The 18589-nt window shown below is 39.2% G+C and overlaps 1 protein-coding gene across 2 annotated transcripts in view; it reads left to right on the forward strand.

The window, feature by feature from the left end:
* The window catches only part of LOC113044219 (tumor necrosis factor receptor superfamily member 16-like), a 38805-nt gene that overhangs the window by 9787 nt on the left and 10429 nt on the right, over nucleotides 1-18589 (forward strand). For both annotated transcript variants that reach the window (XR_003275857.1, XM_026203997.1), the window contains exons 3-5: nucleotides 1842-2204; nucleotides 10283-10505; nucleotides 15711-15907. Coding sequence is in view for 1 of the 2 variants with exons in the window: in XM_026203997.1 (XP_026059782.1) it covers nucleotides 1842-2204; nucleotides 10283-10505; nucleotides 15711-15907 (783 nt within the window). In the remaining variant the exon portion in view is untranslated. The remainder of the gene's footprint in view (nucleotides 1-1841; nucleotides 2205-10282; nucleotides 10506-15710; nucleotides 15908-18589) is intronic.

Consider the following 18589-nt stretch of genomic DNA (forward strand, 5'->3'; position numbering starts at 1 on the left):
TTAATTTGTCAACCTTTAATATGGGAATGAATATAAGTGGTTATGTTTGAATTAAGCATAATTTAAAAACAGCATTATCACTGCATCAGCAATCTCATGTTTGTCAGCACATGTTTAGGCAGTTGTTTTTGCATGTCTCACAGATGCCTTAATTAAGGTAACCAAGTCATTAACCTTAACATCACCTGCATAACAAGAGCAAACATGACAAGGACGTTAAGTGTTTCAAGGTGTGCTTCTGTCCAAAGTATGGAGAGAGGTGAACACCTCACCCTCAGGCCAACCTTAGGAGTGAACACATCGGCCTGCCCAGTGTCAAATCCTTCCAGCTTCAAACAGATCTGGGCTGCATTTCACAAAAGCTTTGTAAACCTAAGGAGATCGTAGATCCATTGCCACCAATGGTCTCTGAGATCGACTTATTTCATTATGCTTTTGAGAAACGCAGCTCTGATCTGTTGGTAATAGAAGCATAAAGTCTGCAGTGATGAAGATTGCTCTGCTGTCTTATTCAGATCCTACATATTGGTGAAATGCTAATTGTTTAAGAAGGAAATCCTAAATATGATCTCATTAATATTATTTCATAGTTTCAGGTTGCACATGTTTCTCTTGAGAATATAATCCCAGTGATTACAAATTTTCAACTATTGTGTATGTGCAATTATACCTAAGAGATTTTAGTATGAAGTTAAATTATAACACTAAACACTAGAAGCAATAATTTATCACACTCATGGCATTCCATGCTCATATGTGACCAAATCAATCAGGAGTTGAACCTTAGAATAGCATCCCTCTGATTCCACTGAAAAGAACTGACTCAAAAGACTGATTTGTTCAAGTTCAGCAGCTGTAAAAATGATTTAGTTTTTCGGTAAACAAAGATTACTCTACTACAATTTACAAGAAGAATACTATTTCAGTTTTTCAGCTGTGGATGAGCAATCTCTGAATGATAAAATATTGCTCTGGATCAGTGTGGAGAGCAGCTGTGGGACTGTTTTTGTTTCATGGCTGTGGTGTTTGATGAAAAGCTGTCCTGTGTTCCAGGAATACAAGAACATTTCCAACACAGATCTCTCTGTATGTTTTTCTGCCTCTCTCTCTTTGATTGTTTGTGTATTTATAACCATGAGAATAAAGGAACAGGGACACACATGAGAGACACATGCAGGAGAGATTAGAAACCCACTTGCGCTTGAATGTCATGTGACTAATAACTCAGCTAAAAAAAATGATATTATGACAACACTGATTGATTGAAGACACAAGAAGAGCGCATACAGTCCCTTCACTAGAGCTGCGACTGTCATCTGTCAATGTCAATGTCACAATGTTAATATCTGTTGAAACACGTCATCACCATCTGTGAAAAGGGTCCATTTAGAAATACGCTCCTTGCAGTATTTATGACATCTACCAGCAGGGGATAATGGGACGACGCTACAGGTGTGGACAAACCTTTGTCTCAACTTTGGACTGCACAGCTATTTTGAAATCTGAAGTTTTATGTTGGGTCTGTGAGCAACTAATTTCAGATGCATTACATATACAGAAATGCCAAGTTGACTTGTGTTTTGCCAGTAGAAATCATTGCCATATTGAAATGAAAACATGCAGATCTCTATAACACAGTCTAGCACAGCATTCCTTTCCTTAATTACTTATTGTCCCACTTTGTTTTTGTTTTGTCTTATTATCACTATCATGACTGATGAATTGTAATTCAAGAACTAAGGTTGCAATAATTGAACCTGAGGGGTCATTATTAACAGCAGACGGGCAGATTTGAATTATCTTGTCATTCTGATGATTTTTCTCTGTATCTTTTTCTCCAGGTGAGACATTCTCTGCGACGTTCAGTCACACGGAGAAGTGTCAGACTTGCAGAGAATGCACGGGTCTCATGCGCATGCAGACCCCCTGCACCGACTCGAACGACGCTGTGTGTGTGTGCAACTATGGCTACTTCATGAGTGAGCTGACGGGCCAGTGTGAGCCGTGCACTGTGTGTCCGCGTGGTCACGGTGTGCTGATGCGCTGCGACCACATTCACGACACGATCTGTGAGGAGTGTCTGGACGACACCTACTCTGATCAGGATAATACACTGGACCCCTGCCTGCCCTGCACCATCTGCGAGGAGGAAATAGAGATTCTCATGAGGAATTGCACACCCTATGAAGATGCATGGTGTCATGGTGAGAGATCAATACTCTCAAGAATATCACATGTAACCACAATAAACATTTTAATCAGATAATAGAAAAAGAAAAAAGAGTAAATAATAGGTATATGATTTAAAAATATATATTTTCCTGTGTTTGTTATATACTATATTTCTGCTTCAGTTTACTTGCAGTTTTTCTTCCCTGCATATTTAGGTTGCACACATTGTGTGTGTGTATTTGTAGTCTTTGTAGCCTGTGGTCAATCACTACAGGCAACTGCACGAACATCACAAGCAACTTGTTTGGCTGTATATGACGTGATCGAGCCTGATCTCTCTCACACTGTTTCTAACAGCCAATTTCTTTCTTCCATGTTTGCTTTCCTCCATGTGTTGGAGGATCAGTCCGGGTCATTTCCGTATGTGTCTGCTGTTGGGCTTGCAGTGAAAGGGTCAAAGTGTGGATAAGGCAAAGCCTTGTAGTTATAGAGGTCGCAGTAGTCCAAAAGGTCAAGTCCAGTGACACATGCAAACACACATACACGTATAGACCTTGGGGATTCCAAGATGTATAAAATGGCATGTGGATCACAGTGATTTTACACCTTTTATAAAAAGACAAAAAGACAAACAAACAAAAAACCTTCCAAAAATAAAACTGTTGCAGTTCCATGTTGTGTCACTAGTTGTGCTAAAATTGCAGATTTCTTTCTTTTTTTTTATTATTGAAAAAATTATTATCAGAATAAACAATTCTATAATATAACATAATATAATATATGATTGGAATTTTTCTACATTTTAAAATTTGCTATACAGACATTAACAATAGCAAAAATGCAAACAATTACAAAATAAAACAAATTACACAAACACGAAAATAAGCTTGATATACTATTAAAAATGTGCACTTATACAGTCACAACTACATTTTTATACTTTTAGATGGAATAATACAGTGTGGAATAATAAACTTATATATTAAAATATAAAATGATCAAATAACTTTATTGTTCTTCTCAAAGTCCTTAGTATTTCATAAACTAAGGAAACACAACCAGGTGATTGTTTGTTTCTGTTAGGACTGTGCTTACCTAAGAGACACTCTGACTGTAGCAAATGAAGTGACGGCCCTTTTTCTACCTCTTTAAGACTCACGCTCAACTAAACACACAGAGAAAGCTCTGTTTTCATGGCTGGAGAGGGCATGTAATGTGGCGTGTCATTGCATTAGTGTGCTAGTGCTTGGGTGGTGGGACTGTCTGATGTCTGAAGCCTGGGGCTGTATGTGTGTGAGGGTCAAGGATTGGGCTGGATTTGTCAGTTTGGGGTTTACTGTCAGCCGTGGCTCTTTGGTTTATGTGTGTGTCACACCCAGATTAACATCTGTCTCAGGTGATCTGATCACAAATGGACAATCCTAACTGTGTAAACGGGGGTCCAAACCACTTTGTAATTGGATCACTCAAACCACATTTAGAGATAGCTAAAAATGCATGTGGTCACATGGAATCTATAGTGTAAACACTAATGTGTAATAATGCATCCTGGGCAACAAAAAAAAGGTAAAGTGGGACCTGATGGAACTTCTTCAAAAGTCTAATGGCAACAAACACATTTGCATAAAATGGATTGTTTCCAAACAGGTTTCCTGAATGTTGTCCACACAGACAAACAGAGAGTGTTCATGCAAAGAAAGAAGACATGGTTTCAGTAACCACAGTTAGTGTTGAAGCAGCCATGTCAGGGAGATGCTGTGTGTATCTAGGCGAAAGCAAAAGCACTTTATTTGGCCTTCCAGAAGTAGATGTATTTAGGAATCTTTAAGATTACTTACAACAGAACAGCAGCACATTTCATGGACGACCGTTTTGTGAACCTAGAACAGGAGGTAATTCTGACTTTGCTATGACAATCTGGTGCTTCTAAATCAGCTACTGTAAGTAAGTTTTGTTATTATTTTAAATATTTGCCATTGACTGTTCAAAGAAGTCTTAACCATCAGTGGCTTGTGAACTGCAAAGACACATGAGCTTCATCACTGTGTCTGTCATGCGACTCTGTTCCCCTTTCGGGCTTGAACTGATGGTAAAACAGAGGACATCATTAACTACATTTATTCTGAAAGATGAAGCTTTTGATTATGGAAAGGGGCGTTACATTTCCGTCAAGTGCTTGGAAATTCGGCCAATCACAATGCACTGGGGTCATCTGGCCAATCAGAGCAGACTTTGCTTGTCGGAAGCAGGGACTTGTAGAAAATGATGCGTTTGAGAGAGGCGGGGCATAGAGGACCTACAATAATGTACAGTATTTGAAAAATAATGTGTTTTTGAACATTTAAACATGTCAGAATTAGGGATGTGCTAATGCTAGTATCGTTACCGAACGGTTCCTGGGCAAATTCTAAATGGAAGTGATCATCCCTATCCCCTTGGAGTGGGGACTTTGGAGTTAGCAGGGCATCTTCAGCTGGGATGTTCCTGTGACAACGCAGCACGTGTCTGTCAGCAGATTTACTAATGGACACTGACATACAAATAATATTCATTTTATATTTTAAAAGTTTTGTTATTTATATATATATATAATGTAAAATGCATTTTTATTTGCAACAGTTATGCTAACAACAATAAAAAAGTCATATTTATGATAGTAAAACAGTGACATCTGCTGATGGACACTTGCTGCGTTGTCATGGGAACATCCCAGCTGAAGATAATGAGCAAATTTTGTTGCTCCTTTTGCCAAATGCATTCCTAACGACTATTTAATCACACGCACGTGCCCTGCTCACTCCAAAGTCCAAAGTAAAAAAAATATCTTTAAAAAAGCATCTTATGACCTCTTTAATATCAAAGTAAGAATTAATATCAACAAAATACACACTTTTAGCAGATTTACTAAGTGAATGTTTGCTAAAAAAGTGTTTCAGGTTTGTGACTTGAAGTGCTCTGCTGTGTGTGTGTGCTGTATTGTAGCATAAAGTGTGCAGCATAAGGAGATATAAGGAGATATCCCTGCAGATGGAATCTGTAAATCATAAAACATCTGCAAGTGCTGTCAGTTAAACACACACACACACACACACACACGCACACGCACACACACACATGATAAGCTTCACTGGCAGCAGGTTCTGCTCTTTTGTGACTCTCATCAGCCTCTTTCCTGTGAGGAAAGGAAGAAGATAGAAGAGACACAAACAGAAAAAATGGGCAAAGTGCTGAAATGTGACAGCTAGTTTTGTGTTTCCGTTAGCAGCACTGGAGAGTAACTTATCAAAACATGGTGTATTTTATTAACTGTAATGTTCAAGTCCTACTTTCCACAAAAAAACAAACAGCACAACTGTTTTTAACTCTTATAATGCTAAAAATAAATGTTTTGTGAGCACCAAATCAGTATATTAGAATGATTTCTAAAGGAAAAATCAGGTTTGCAATAACCTTTTTCATTCAACCTTTTTGAATGCTATTGTGTATATTTTAAACATAACTACATTTAAAGTTGCAAACTACTTTTATTATTAACTAAGGTACTTTTTAATTTGACTGTAATTCAGTACTTTATTATTAGCTTGTATAATTAGAAGCCACAGTTTCAAAATATCTCCCTCAACACTGTTCTGAAGATAATGTGATCAGCACAGAGCAGCCTTGTTCTGCCCTGTCACACACACACACACACACACACACACACACACACACACACACACACACACACACACACACACACACACACACACGCACACACACACACACACACACACACACACACACACACACACACACACACACACGGTCATATAGATCCTTGTGTATTTCTGTACAGATGACCACCCTCTGCGAGCACCACATTATCATCCTTAAAATGACCTTATACGTGACCTTTACTGCCTCTCTCTATTCATCTCACTCTCTGTCTGTGTATCTTTGACCCTTTCATGTCTATCTCTCTGGTGGTCATTAATTTATGTGCCCTTTGATGAGGGGTGGCACATTAAAAACAAGCTCTTTCATGAGAATGACCACAGTAGGAGTCAAAGGCACACATGCCTGAATGACCATCTCTCTACGCTGGTGGTCTATGATGCATGGTGATTCACTTCCTGCAGCTCATATGGACTAAAGTGGCATGTGTCTGAGTGTGTGACAGAAAAAGAGAGATGTGCTGAGCTCTTTCCTTTGTTGGATCAATAAGGCCGCTGGAGTTTCTTACTCTCGGGTTTCAATCTGTGACCTCTATTGCAGCTACTACATCACACACACTCCAATACACACACATGCAGAAAAATATCAGAGGTGTGTAGTCATTCTGCTCCAGTTCCACTCCGGGTTTCATTTCCCAATCTTTAAAGGGGTCGTATGATGCTTTTTAAAAAGCACTCAAGCAATTGTCAGAAATGTAACGCCCCTTTCCATAATCGCGTAATCAGTTAATAATGTCCTTTGTTTTACCATCAGCTCAAGCCCAATAGGGGAACAGAGTCGCTTGACAGATACAGTGATGATGCTCGTATGTTTTTGCAGTACACAAGCTACTGACGGATAAGACAGCTGACTCCAACCTTATCTCTATCTCTCTCTCTCTGTCTCACACACACACACACACAAACACACACGTGACACACACACACATGTGACACACACACATGTGACACACACACACATGTGACACACACACACACACACACACACACAACATGCAAAACTCCACATTTGAACAGTCAATAGCAAAAACTTCAACTAATAACAAAGCATACTTCCAGTAGCTGATTCAGAAGCACCAGATTGTCGTAGCAAAGTCAGAATTCCCCTCTCTTCTAGGTTCGAAACAGTCATCCAAAAAATGCATTGCTGTTCTGTCGTGAATAATCTTAATGAATTCTTAATCCTTTGCTTTCGCCTAGATACACACAGCTTCTCTCTGATATGACTACTTCAACACTAACTGCGGTTACTGAAACCACACCTTCTTTCTTTGCTTGAACATTTGGGTGGCATTATGCAAACTTTTCCACATAGTGACATAGACATGTGGGGACGTGTTTAACCAAGGTCTTTTAGGGGGACCTGGCATGAGTCTTAACTTTGATAAAGAATATCTCTTTGGTTTTGAGACTTTAGTCTCTGCAACTTCAGGGATCTTATCTATCCACAATCAGCTTGTAAGACTTAACAAAATATTGATATTTTCTTTTAGCATTATTTCAATTACTGAAATAATTTTAGTTCGTTTAATAGTTTTAGCTTGAGTTAGCAATAACTACACTGATATGCAAAGTTACAATTTATTAACACACCTTTTCTATCCAGGATATAATTTTTTTGCTGCATAAAAACTGATTTTATGTCAACATGGAATGACATCTTATGGGTAATGATGTTCTTAACCATTACTTGAGCAACCAGAATATTTACTCAGCATTGTTCTCATTAAATAAAACTAAAACTAAAACTGCATGAAAACATTTCTGTTAACTAAAATAAAAATAAAAACTAAAATAACTGGGGGAAAACTGAAACTATACTAAAATACAGTTTCACAAATGGAACAAATAGCCTCAAATTCAAGAACTTCTCTTTTTTATATCTATTAAATAATAAATCCTTGTTTAAGACCGATAAATAAGTGTGTGTGCTGCTAGTGTAATTACTGCAGCTAATCAGAGCACTTAACAGTAAAGCTTCTGTTCATATCTATCCATTCATACAAATATGCACCCATCAGGCTCTTATCGTTCCCCTTCCTGTCTATCAACCCCCCCCCCCCACACACACACACACACACACTCACACACTCTAGGAGAGAATAGGGATTGCTGTGTGGTACGGTCTTTTTAGAGTGTTTTCTATTAGATAAAGAGAGCAATTATAACAAACTTGAAAAGGGTTACCAGATAAGCAATACAATCCCTTCCAAACAGCACTGTGAGAGGAGTAGAATAAAGATACCCAGCTGAGGGTTAACAAGCACTTCACACTTGGCACTTCATCATGAAAATGCCCAGTTAAGAAGCAAAATTAAACTTAAAAGAGAAAAGAATTTGAAATTGTTAACCTTTGACTGTGTTTTTCAGCTTCAGTCCAAAAAAGCAACAACACATTTCACTCAGGTTTCAAGCGAAGTCAGGCAGAAAGTACGTACACATATCGCAATTTCATGTACTCTGTTTTCAATCAGAGACAGAGGCAGAAAAAAAACAAGCATTTTCAGAAATCATTTAACTTAGTAAATATGCAATCAGAAAACAAATCAATGTTTCCATTAAGAAAGAGGGAGGAGATGGGCTGGGAGAGGTCTTGAGAAGACTGACAGATACTGAGGGAGAGACACTAAGTGAAAGAGACAGATAAAGAAAAGAAAGAGGACTGCGACACATGCCTTCAGATGCATACGTTTGAAAGGTGTGCCAAAGACTGTGTGTATGTGTGCAAACCAATCTAGAAAACAATGTTCTTTAAGTAATCTAATCTTTAAACAGCTCATGACCAAGTCACTTTCATTATGACTTTACAATTCAATTGTATTTACAATACACTCATATTTTACAGACACTTCATAGACTATAAAATGAAGTAAATGCAATAAGCTAGGAGCTGTGGAACTGAGTAGCTGGTTTCTTATAACTATAATAATAACAAAAACTATTAACTTTTAATAATAGATCAGGTGAGATATCATACTGAATTTAATGCAGATTAAAACAAGGCTGTGAAGTATAGACTTACAGTCTTTGCACTGTATTAAAGATCCTAGATCATGTCATTTTCATAACTTCTATCTTTTAAAAATGTTTTTTTCTTTTTGAGTTTTTGTGTCCTGAAAGTTTTTTGGAAAGATGTTGAGCTAAATTATCATTATGTTGTTAAACAGCAGTACAATCCATTGAACGCACTGTAGTTCTATTTATTCCTGTGGAATATGGTGCTACAAGGAAGATAACAATATCACTGGAATCCCTTTCAGAGAGATTTTTGTGGCTTTTAGAACATGGTGGCTGGTCAATAGCCAGCGTAAGCTGAATTTTCAGACTATGGTGAGATCAACGGCAGTTTCCAAATTCTAAATGGTTCATCCATGTAAATCAAGAGTGCTGGTTCTTGTTTTTATAAATTGCACCTTTCTCCTTTAGCTGGAGCTTCTTTTTAAATCAAACCAAAGTTCTTGCAAAAAGGTTCTCTGTTTCAGCAATGCTTAATCAGTCACACATATGGCTGCTCTGGACTAGTTCAGATGAGAAAGAGAATGTTATAGACAGTCATGGCATCTTGAAGATCTCCTGTTGAGCCCTGATTGAACCCTGTCACCACTAATTTTACAGCCATGAAAGACATGAACTATAATAATCTCCAGTTGATTCTAGAGTCTTTTCTTGAGAAAGAGTGAAGAGTTCAACAGTAAAACAAAAGCAAAATTGTGTGTGTGTGTGTGTGTGTGTGTAAGTGCAACAGTTGGTTTCTATAAGAAAAAGCCATTTATTTCCTACAAAGAAATATTTGTTTTGCTTTCTATAAAATGTAAAACTTACTGAATTTATGACTGAAAGTCATCAGCTTTAAATTGCACCATACTTTGCTAAGCTTCACTGGATGAATAATTTATTATTCATAGTTCTAAGTAATTTTTAATACTGATTTAAACTGAACGTTTGTAATGTGATTGTAATGCTGGTTCATTTATTTATTTTTTTAATGACTATGGAGCCAATAAATGGGAAAAATACTCTTGACACAAAGGCCTTTGAAAAAGTGGACGGCCACTGTTGTGCTGTTGGGAACTGGGAGGAGTTTATGGGGGGTTGCCTTTGTATAAATTATGCATCAAATCAATAGCGAGAGGAAGAAAGACAAATAGTGCCTTTAGTGGGTGAAAAATGCCATATATCATATAACACCATCCAGACAGCCATTGGTAAATTTCACAGCTTCTACTAATGGTCTCATTAGATTCAGTTCAATATCCAATTAGCATTTTAAATGACATAAATAGTGTGAATTTTATTTAGATACAATAGCAGACTGCAGAAGTTTTCAACCTAAGTTTGCGTCTGTGTCCAGTCATTCGCAGCTAATATATGTGTGACTGTCTTTCTCTCTGTTCCAGATCCGTTGAGTCCTACCTATCCCACTTTCGCTAGTGATTCCAGTACGTCTGTCACTGATCCAAATGGTTTGTGGAGCCCCAACCCCGGAGGGGATGCCACAACACCCAAACCTAGCTCCCCTCACTTCATTGGCAGAGGGCTAAATGAGAACCTGATTCCCATCTACTGCCCCATCCTTGCAGCGGTTGTAGTCGGCCTTCTGGCTTACATCATCTTTAAGAGGTGAGCAAAAGAGAGGAAAAATCTTTAAATAAAGACAAATGTGATAATTTTCATACTTTTTGGGGGATTTCCCCCCCAACCTTATTACACTTCTGGTGTTCCCAGTCTGAAATAGCCAGCCTACAAAAATTGCTTAAAAAAATCTTGGATTAATTTTTTTTTTTTTTTTGTGAATATTGACTCATCCACAATTTTTTTTTTCAATATAAATGGAGGTGTATAAGCTCAGATCATTGTTCCTAAAAGAACTACAAAACGTTTTTTTGACTGGAAACACCAAAATCAGGAAAAGGATTTTCAGCATATCACAAAGGTTAAAAGGATAGTTCACCCAAAATGAAAATTACATTTACATTTACATTTTGATGAGGACAGTGGAAGCAATCAAAAACAACAAAAAGAACAATGATATATATAAGTGCTATAACAAGTCTCAGTTAGGTTTACACAGTACACGGAGCATGGCTTTTAAATAATCGAATAAATAAAAAACAAAACAGATAGAATAAAAAAAGAGTAGAGCAAGCTAGTGTTAGAGGTCTTTATATACACACACACACACACACACACAAAAACACACATATATATATATATATATATATATATATATATATATATATATATATATATATATATATTATGTCCGCGACAAAGCAAATCCGCTTATTCTGCAAACAGCAGCGTACTTCATAACATCAGTCAGCTCACTTTGGCTACCTCAATTTTCACCACTGTATATTTACAAGAAAACGAAATGCGATATCAAATACCACTGCCTCCTTTGGTTTTTCATGTAAAAATAATAATAGCAGCAAAAATTTACTTAGTTCAGGGAAATGTACTTAAGACATCAGAGCCAGCAGCACATATCAGAAGCACTAGCCGAGTTGAGACTGCTCTAGGCGGATACATGAGCACTGAGCTACAGCTGATCGCGTGGAGCTGACCGTGTCCGAAATCGGTGAAACAACACAATTTTAAATAGGCATTGTCTTTAAAAGAAAGATTTGAGTTTAAAACAACTACATTCTCACCTGAAATACTTTTAAAATTACATTTCATGACACAATAACAATAATATAAAAAAAAAATATCTGAATAAATGGTGGTTGAAATCAATGCTGCGTGAACTCAACCAATCGACATGTTTACCTCCCAAGTCCCGCCCCCAGAAGTTACGGAACTTTGAAAAAGTGCTACCTCGCCAGAAGGGACTTTCTGAGGAGCATTTTTTTCCTGGTTCCTGTGTTGGAAACACACGAGTACCAGCCCAAAGTCCCTAGTTCCTGGGTAATGTTCCAGCGGTGGAACTGTGGCTTTATATTGTAAACTAAGAGCCAATGATCATTGGCATGTGATGATTGCATCCAGCTGCTGCTGATTGTAGCACAAGTATAAATAGGCATCCAGTGCAACGCATACTCAGATTTTGGCTTTAGAGCCGAGCAGTATCATCATTCTGCTCCTGTCAGGCTCACCCTCCAACCATGGAACCAGGTAAGTGCTGTACTGCACACTCAGACTCTGCCTCAGCCTGCCCATGAGCTGCCTAAGCCGGGTCCCTGTGTTCCACCACACTGCCCCAATTGCGGTTACGTCGGATTATGACCAATCTTGGACATGTGTGTCTTGAACCGGCCCTTAACAAGCTACTGTTCAAGATGTTGACACAGAAATGCATCTTCGGGTGCAACCGTCCCAAGTCTCCAGGCATGTTGTGGTACACATGGATGCCTCCACCACCGGCTGGGCTGCCAAATACAAAAGGGCAAGTAGTCTTGGGGGTATGGACAGCCCCCCAAATGCAGTGGCATATCAGTTGTTTGAAGTGTTTAGTAGTATGCCTTGCCTTGAACCATCTCAAAGGGGACTTATGAGACAAGCACATACTGGTCCGTATGGAAAACACTGCAACCATTGCATACACCACCCAACAAGGTGGTCTGCAATCCTGTTGTATGTCATAACTCACCTGCCACCTCCTCCTTTGAAGTCAGAAGCATCTGAGGTCACTTTCCTCAACTGTGTGGCTGAAGTGTCTGTCATGAGCTGCGTTCCCGGAAAAATGGAGACTCCATCCTCAGACGTCTAGCTTATTTGGAGACTTTTTGGAGTCGCACAGGTAGAGCTGTTTGCCTCTATAGAAAACTCTCACTGCCAGCTGTTATACTCCCTGACCGTGGGAACACTCAGCACGGACACACTGGGACACTGGCCGTCGGGACTGTGCAATTATGTGTTTCCCCCATTCAGGGAGGACGAAGAGCAGGTCTTGTTCATTGTGCTCTACTGGCCAAACCAGACCTGGTTCCCGGACCTGATGGTCCTCATGAAAGCCCTTTCCTGGCGGATTCCTCTGAGGAAGCATTTATGTTCTCAGAGACAGGGCACCCTGTAGCACCCGAGTCTGGACCTCGGGAAACTCCATGACTGGTCCCTGGATGGAAGAGGTTCTACCCCAAGAGGTAGTGGACACCATCACTGTGGCGTGAGCACCATCTACGATACACATTTACTCCTTGAAGTGTAACCTGTTCGTCAAGTGGTGTTCTTTTCACTGAGAGGACCCCTGGAGATGCCCAGTCAGAGTCATGCTTTCTTTTCTGCAGCAAGGATTGGAGTGAAGGCTGTCTCCTTCCATCCTTAAAGTCTATGTTACTGCTATTTTCACCCATCATGACCCATGGAGGGGAAGATGGTAGGGAAACATGACCTTGTCATCAAGTTCCTTAGGGGGCGAGAAGATTGAACCCTCCCTGATCTCCCTTTTTACCCTCTTGAGACCTGAGTCTGGTACTTAGAGCACTCCAGCAGGGCCCATTTGAGCCTTTTCCGGTCAATAGAGCTAAAGTTTATCTCAATGAACACTCTGCTCCTGGTTGCATTGGCCTCCATCAAGAAGGTAGGGGACCTGCACATATTTTCAGTCAACAAATGTTGCCTAGATTTTGGGCTGGCTGACCGAGATCTAAGAGTCTGAGGCCTGGCTATGTGCACAAGGTTCCTACCACTCCCTTCAGGGATCAGGTAGTGAGCCTGCAAGGACTGCCCCTGGAGGAGGGAGACCCAGCAATAGCTTTCCTCTCTCCAGTCTTCACTTTAAGATTATACATAGGCCAGACACAAAGCTCCAGAGCAACTCTTTTGTCTTTTACAGAGGCTGGCAGAAAGGGAATGCCGTCTCCAATTAGAGGATGGCCCACTGGATAATGGATGCCATTGTCCTGCTTATCAGACACAAGGCATGCCTTGCCCACTCAGGTTGTGAGCTCACTCTACTAGGAGTGTTGCATCCTCCTGGGCACTGGCTCATGGCACTTCGCTGACAGATATTTCTAAAGCTTTGTGCTGGGTGATCCCTAACAAGTTTGTTTTGAGACGATATCCTCCCGTGTTCTCACCTCAAACACGTAGAAGCACTGAGAGGCCCCGGCTAGGTATCAGCTTGCTATTTCATAAATTGTGATACTTGCTACAAAGTGTGCATAATGTACACCCTGTAGACCTCATCTCCCTTGGCAGCCAAACGTGGTAAAGCGTCTTCTGCCAGGCCCTTATTTGATGAATCCATGAGAACCTGTAGAGGGATGGGGTGCCATATGTAGTGACCTAAGTGGATCCCATATGTGTTTTATTATACACAGTATAGCATAAGCCTGTGTTACCCTGGCAGAGAGAAAGGGGGGTTATAACCATCAAGGGGGTTATAACCATCTCTATAACCATCTGTAAAGGTGTTATAACCATCTCTAAATCTTACATATGTACAGAGTTCCTAAAGGAGTTAATCCATATGTGTAAGTGCCACCTGAAACCACCTTCGGGAAGGATGGGGCTTCCGCAACATTCCTGTTCCTAGTAGAACTGATGTGTTTTACCAGTGTTATCCAATCTCACTGAGTGGGTAGTGTTAAGACAACAGTGACTGGACTTTCAGTTGCGAGCCCTGACTGAATCCAAAGTGGCACAGGAGGCTTGGACAGAACACTGAAAGGGGCAGCATATGTGGCTCTTTGGTAGAGATTCCTAATTCGTAGGTCATCGACGTGACGTCTAAAGTGGCTGACTGAAAGAGAACGTCTTGGTTACATATGCAACCCTAATTACCTGAAGGAGGGAGATGTCATGACCTGTTGCCACAGTTGCTGTACCACTGCTGAGCAGCCACGTCACTGGCTCGGCTCCTCAGCAAAAACCTGAGTATGCATGGCACCTGCTGCCTATTTATACTTGCACTGCGATCAGTTGTAGCTGGATGCAATCATTGCATAAATGGAATCATTGCATACACTGGCTCGTTTAGTTTACACTCAAGTAGATTGGTCTCTCTGGTGAGATTTTCCATTCATTGGCCATCAACATGACATCTCCATTCCCTTCTTCATGGAATGAGGGTTACATACATACATAACTGAGACTTTTCTGTTCAACGGTCCAAAAGAAGTACAATTAACTGCATTTATCCATAAAAAAGTGCCTTGCACTGCTTGGGGGGTGAATAAAGGCCTCCTGTAGCGAATCAATTTGTTCTTGTAAGAAAACCTATTTAAAATGTTATAACCACTTTTCAAAATTGGTTATAATGTTTTAAATACGGATATGTTTCTTAAAAAAAAGCATACTGTAGATTCGCCACAGGAGGCCTTTATTTACCCCCAGAGTCGTGTGAGGCACTTTTTATGATGGATGTGTTTTATTGGACTTCTTTTGGACTGTTGAACAGAAACACCCACTGCCATTATAAAGCTTGGAAGGGCCAGAACATTTTTTATATAACTCCGATTGGATTCATCTAAAGGAGAATATCATATAGACCTTGGATGGCTTGAGGGTGAGTAAATCATGGGCTAATTTTCATTTTTGGGTGAACTATTCCTTTAAACTAAGTCATTTTTAGATGACTGTTTAAGCTAATTACAATTACCCACTAACCTATGCACTTTAAATTATTACATTGCTGTATGTATGTTATTTAACTTAATTACAAACTTTAAATTTAATTTAACTTAAATTATAAAAATACATCTAATTAAATTTAATTGAGAAAAATAAGGACATAAAGACTACATTTCAAACATATTTTGGCATATTAAATAAAAAGCACCACTATGTGAACATGTTTGTTGTTGAAATTGAAAGCTTCTTATGCTTTACTCTCACTCATTACATTCATTTGTACTGTACATGTGCATCTGTGGCTTCCAGGTGGAACAGCTGCAAGCAGAATAAACAGGCAGCTAATAATCGCGCAGCCACAGCTAATCAGACACCATCTCCAGAGGGAGAGAAGCTACACAGTGACAGTGGCATCTCGGTGGACAGCCAGAGTCTGCAGGAGCAGCAAGCGCAGACACAGACACAGGCGCAGGCCCACACACAGCTGCATGCAGCAGAGCAGATCGGTAAGATCACCAGTCTAAATATTCAAAAGTTAGTTTCAAACACATTGCCCCCTAATGCAAGCCATTGGTTGAGTCAGTATCGCTTTGTATGGTGTATTTTATAAATATACTTTCATTCCTCTCACTTTTCTAATGTGAATCTTTAGTATCTCTCGCTCTCTCTCCCTGTCCCATTTCCCAATTCTCTCTCATAGTTTCATATCTTATACACTTGGCATTTCCATGTAAGGCTGGGTGTGGATGACACAACAGGCAACGTTTATCATTCAGATCTTAAAAGGAACACACAAGTTGAGAACTGCATAGATATACACGTCCAAACCCTGACAAGAAACCAAAGTGGTGCTTTCATGCATTCCAGGGAAATCTCTAAATCGCTTGTGTGCTGTTCAATAATATTTAAAAGACCACGAGATGGTGGTGATTACATTTCACTAGTTCCCTCACATAGGACTGATGCCATGGGGACGAGACAGGGAGGTATTACAGCTCAACAATAAAGTGGGCATGTTGATTCAACCTTCTGTAAAGTGCAGAGATGGATGTCAAACATCTTCACTGAGGACAAATGGTCTCTGTTGGAAGAACATTAAATATATGCATATCACTGGATGAAATTGATTCAGCACAAAAATGCATTTAAAAGTCCAGTGTAACTTTCACACCACTAGGGGATCCAAAAGGAACTGCAGATAATAACAATTGATGCAAAAGGGGTTTCAAAAAATCTGTCTTGCCTTGTTGGAGAGAGAGAGAGAGAGAGAGAGGAGAGATAGATAGAGAGAGAGAGAGAGAGAGAGAGAGAGAGAGAGAGAGAACAGAAAATCAAGCAATGCAAGAGAATAAAATATCTAAAAGGGTGTGCCATAAGTTGTCTTCAACTAAACAGTCAAAACAAAATCATCAAATGGTGCTTTTGAGGTAGAACTAATCACTAAGGCCTGGAAATATCACAGAACAGAGAAATCAAAGACCATAATAATGGCATCAGCATAGTCTATTTACAAAGAGAGGTTAGTACATAGAACAGTTTATTAAATATTAAAATGTCAAATATCTAATGTTACACACAACTCTGTACATGAGAGAGAGAAAGGGAGAAAAAAAGTACTGGCCTTAGTGAATCATTACTGTTAAAAGCACCTTCTTAATGAATAAATAAATTGCAGCATTTTCATTTGCATTTATTGAAAATAGTTCTATGAGCAAAGGGCATTGTGTTAACCTCACTGTCATACATCAGTCCAGTTTGAAAGAAAGAAAGAAAGAAAGTAAAAGCAATTCACAATATAATGGTAAATGCAGTAAAGAGTAAAATAAATATATAATTTTTTAATACTTTCAATGGAATGGGGAAAGTCATGAAAATGGGATGCTTTTCTGTCATCATTTACATATCACAGTTATATGCTCTAAATTTGTATGACTTTCTTTCTTCTGTGGAAGAAAATACTTCTCAGAGTATTTTGAGGTATGTCCCAGTGGTTTTCTATTAATTTTCATAAGTCAGTGGTAACCAAAACTGTCACAGAGTGATATAAATGTTTTCCACTGCTTCTATGGAATCATTAAATCATATAATATTTTAAAGTGTCCTAATATTGTGTCGGCATGATATAAACACACTAACTAGCGGAAGTGTTTGTGGGCAGGTCAGGGTGTTCGTATTTCGTGGGCAGGCAGGATTATGCAAATGTGTTACCTTGTGATGTATATAGCAGGTAACAGGGAGAAGATTTGAAAATATGACGACTCATTAAGGCGGTTCAGAGTCTACTCTTTCTTTTGCGAGACAATATCTTTATTTATCATGCACTTTTTTGATTAACAACTTTGCAGACTGTTTACATTGAAGGATAGCTATGTTACAAACTGCAAAAAATATATTTTTCAAAGATACCGATATGATCTGCTCTTTAAAACATTCAGACGACTCACATAGTGTGTTCAGATATGTGTGCAAATGTTTTTTTTTTTTTTTATCTAATAGGGCAATCTTGTTAAAGCACACAAGAGGCCAGTGAATGTGCCGCCGAATCAGCAGTTCCTGCCTGCACACGTCTCTTCATTTTACTCTAAGTTAGAATCACTGGTTTCTGTTGTCTATTGCTGTCAATTAGGAGTGACAAATAACTTGATTAACTATTCTGAACCTGCTGTGTTAGTAGTTCAGGAGGAGTTACTAACAAACAGTCAGCAGTTAATGCTAGTATACCAGTGATTTATTTCTCCGTTCCTCTCTGTCACTCTCTAGCAGCTTTTACTCTCCCAAGTTTTCACTAGACTCTCGGAAATGAACGAATGGATGACTGGATATCAGAGGAGATGGATGAAGGTGAAAGGGCATTTAATTTTTTTAAAGGAATTAATTCTTCTTCAGTTTGGGCACTTGTGATTGGATGAATCCACACTTGCTCAACATGAAGATCAGTCACGCCAACTGCCACGGTCTGAGCGGCTAATCGGGAGAGTCGGGAAAATTCCCGTTGGGCTGTGCATCATTTGAGCTGTTCAAAGGCTGGACGGCATGAACCATAGCAAATTTCAGGCATTCTGCTATCTTTCTTATATCACTCTGTGCTTTGGTTTCTTTCTATACATTCCTTTCAGATTCATTCTCATCCATTCACATGCCTTTTCCATTTTATTAGTGCACGTATTTTTTACTTTTTTCTTCATGTT

The sequence above is a fragment of the Carassius auratus genome, chromosome 3 (genome assembly GCF_003368295.1).
Source record: "Carassius auratus strain Wakin chromosome 3, ASM336829v1, whole genome shotgun sequence".
Lineage (NCBI taxonomy): Eukaryota > Metazoa > Chordata > Actinopteri > Cypriniformes > Cyprinidae > Carassius > Carassius auratus.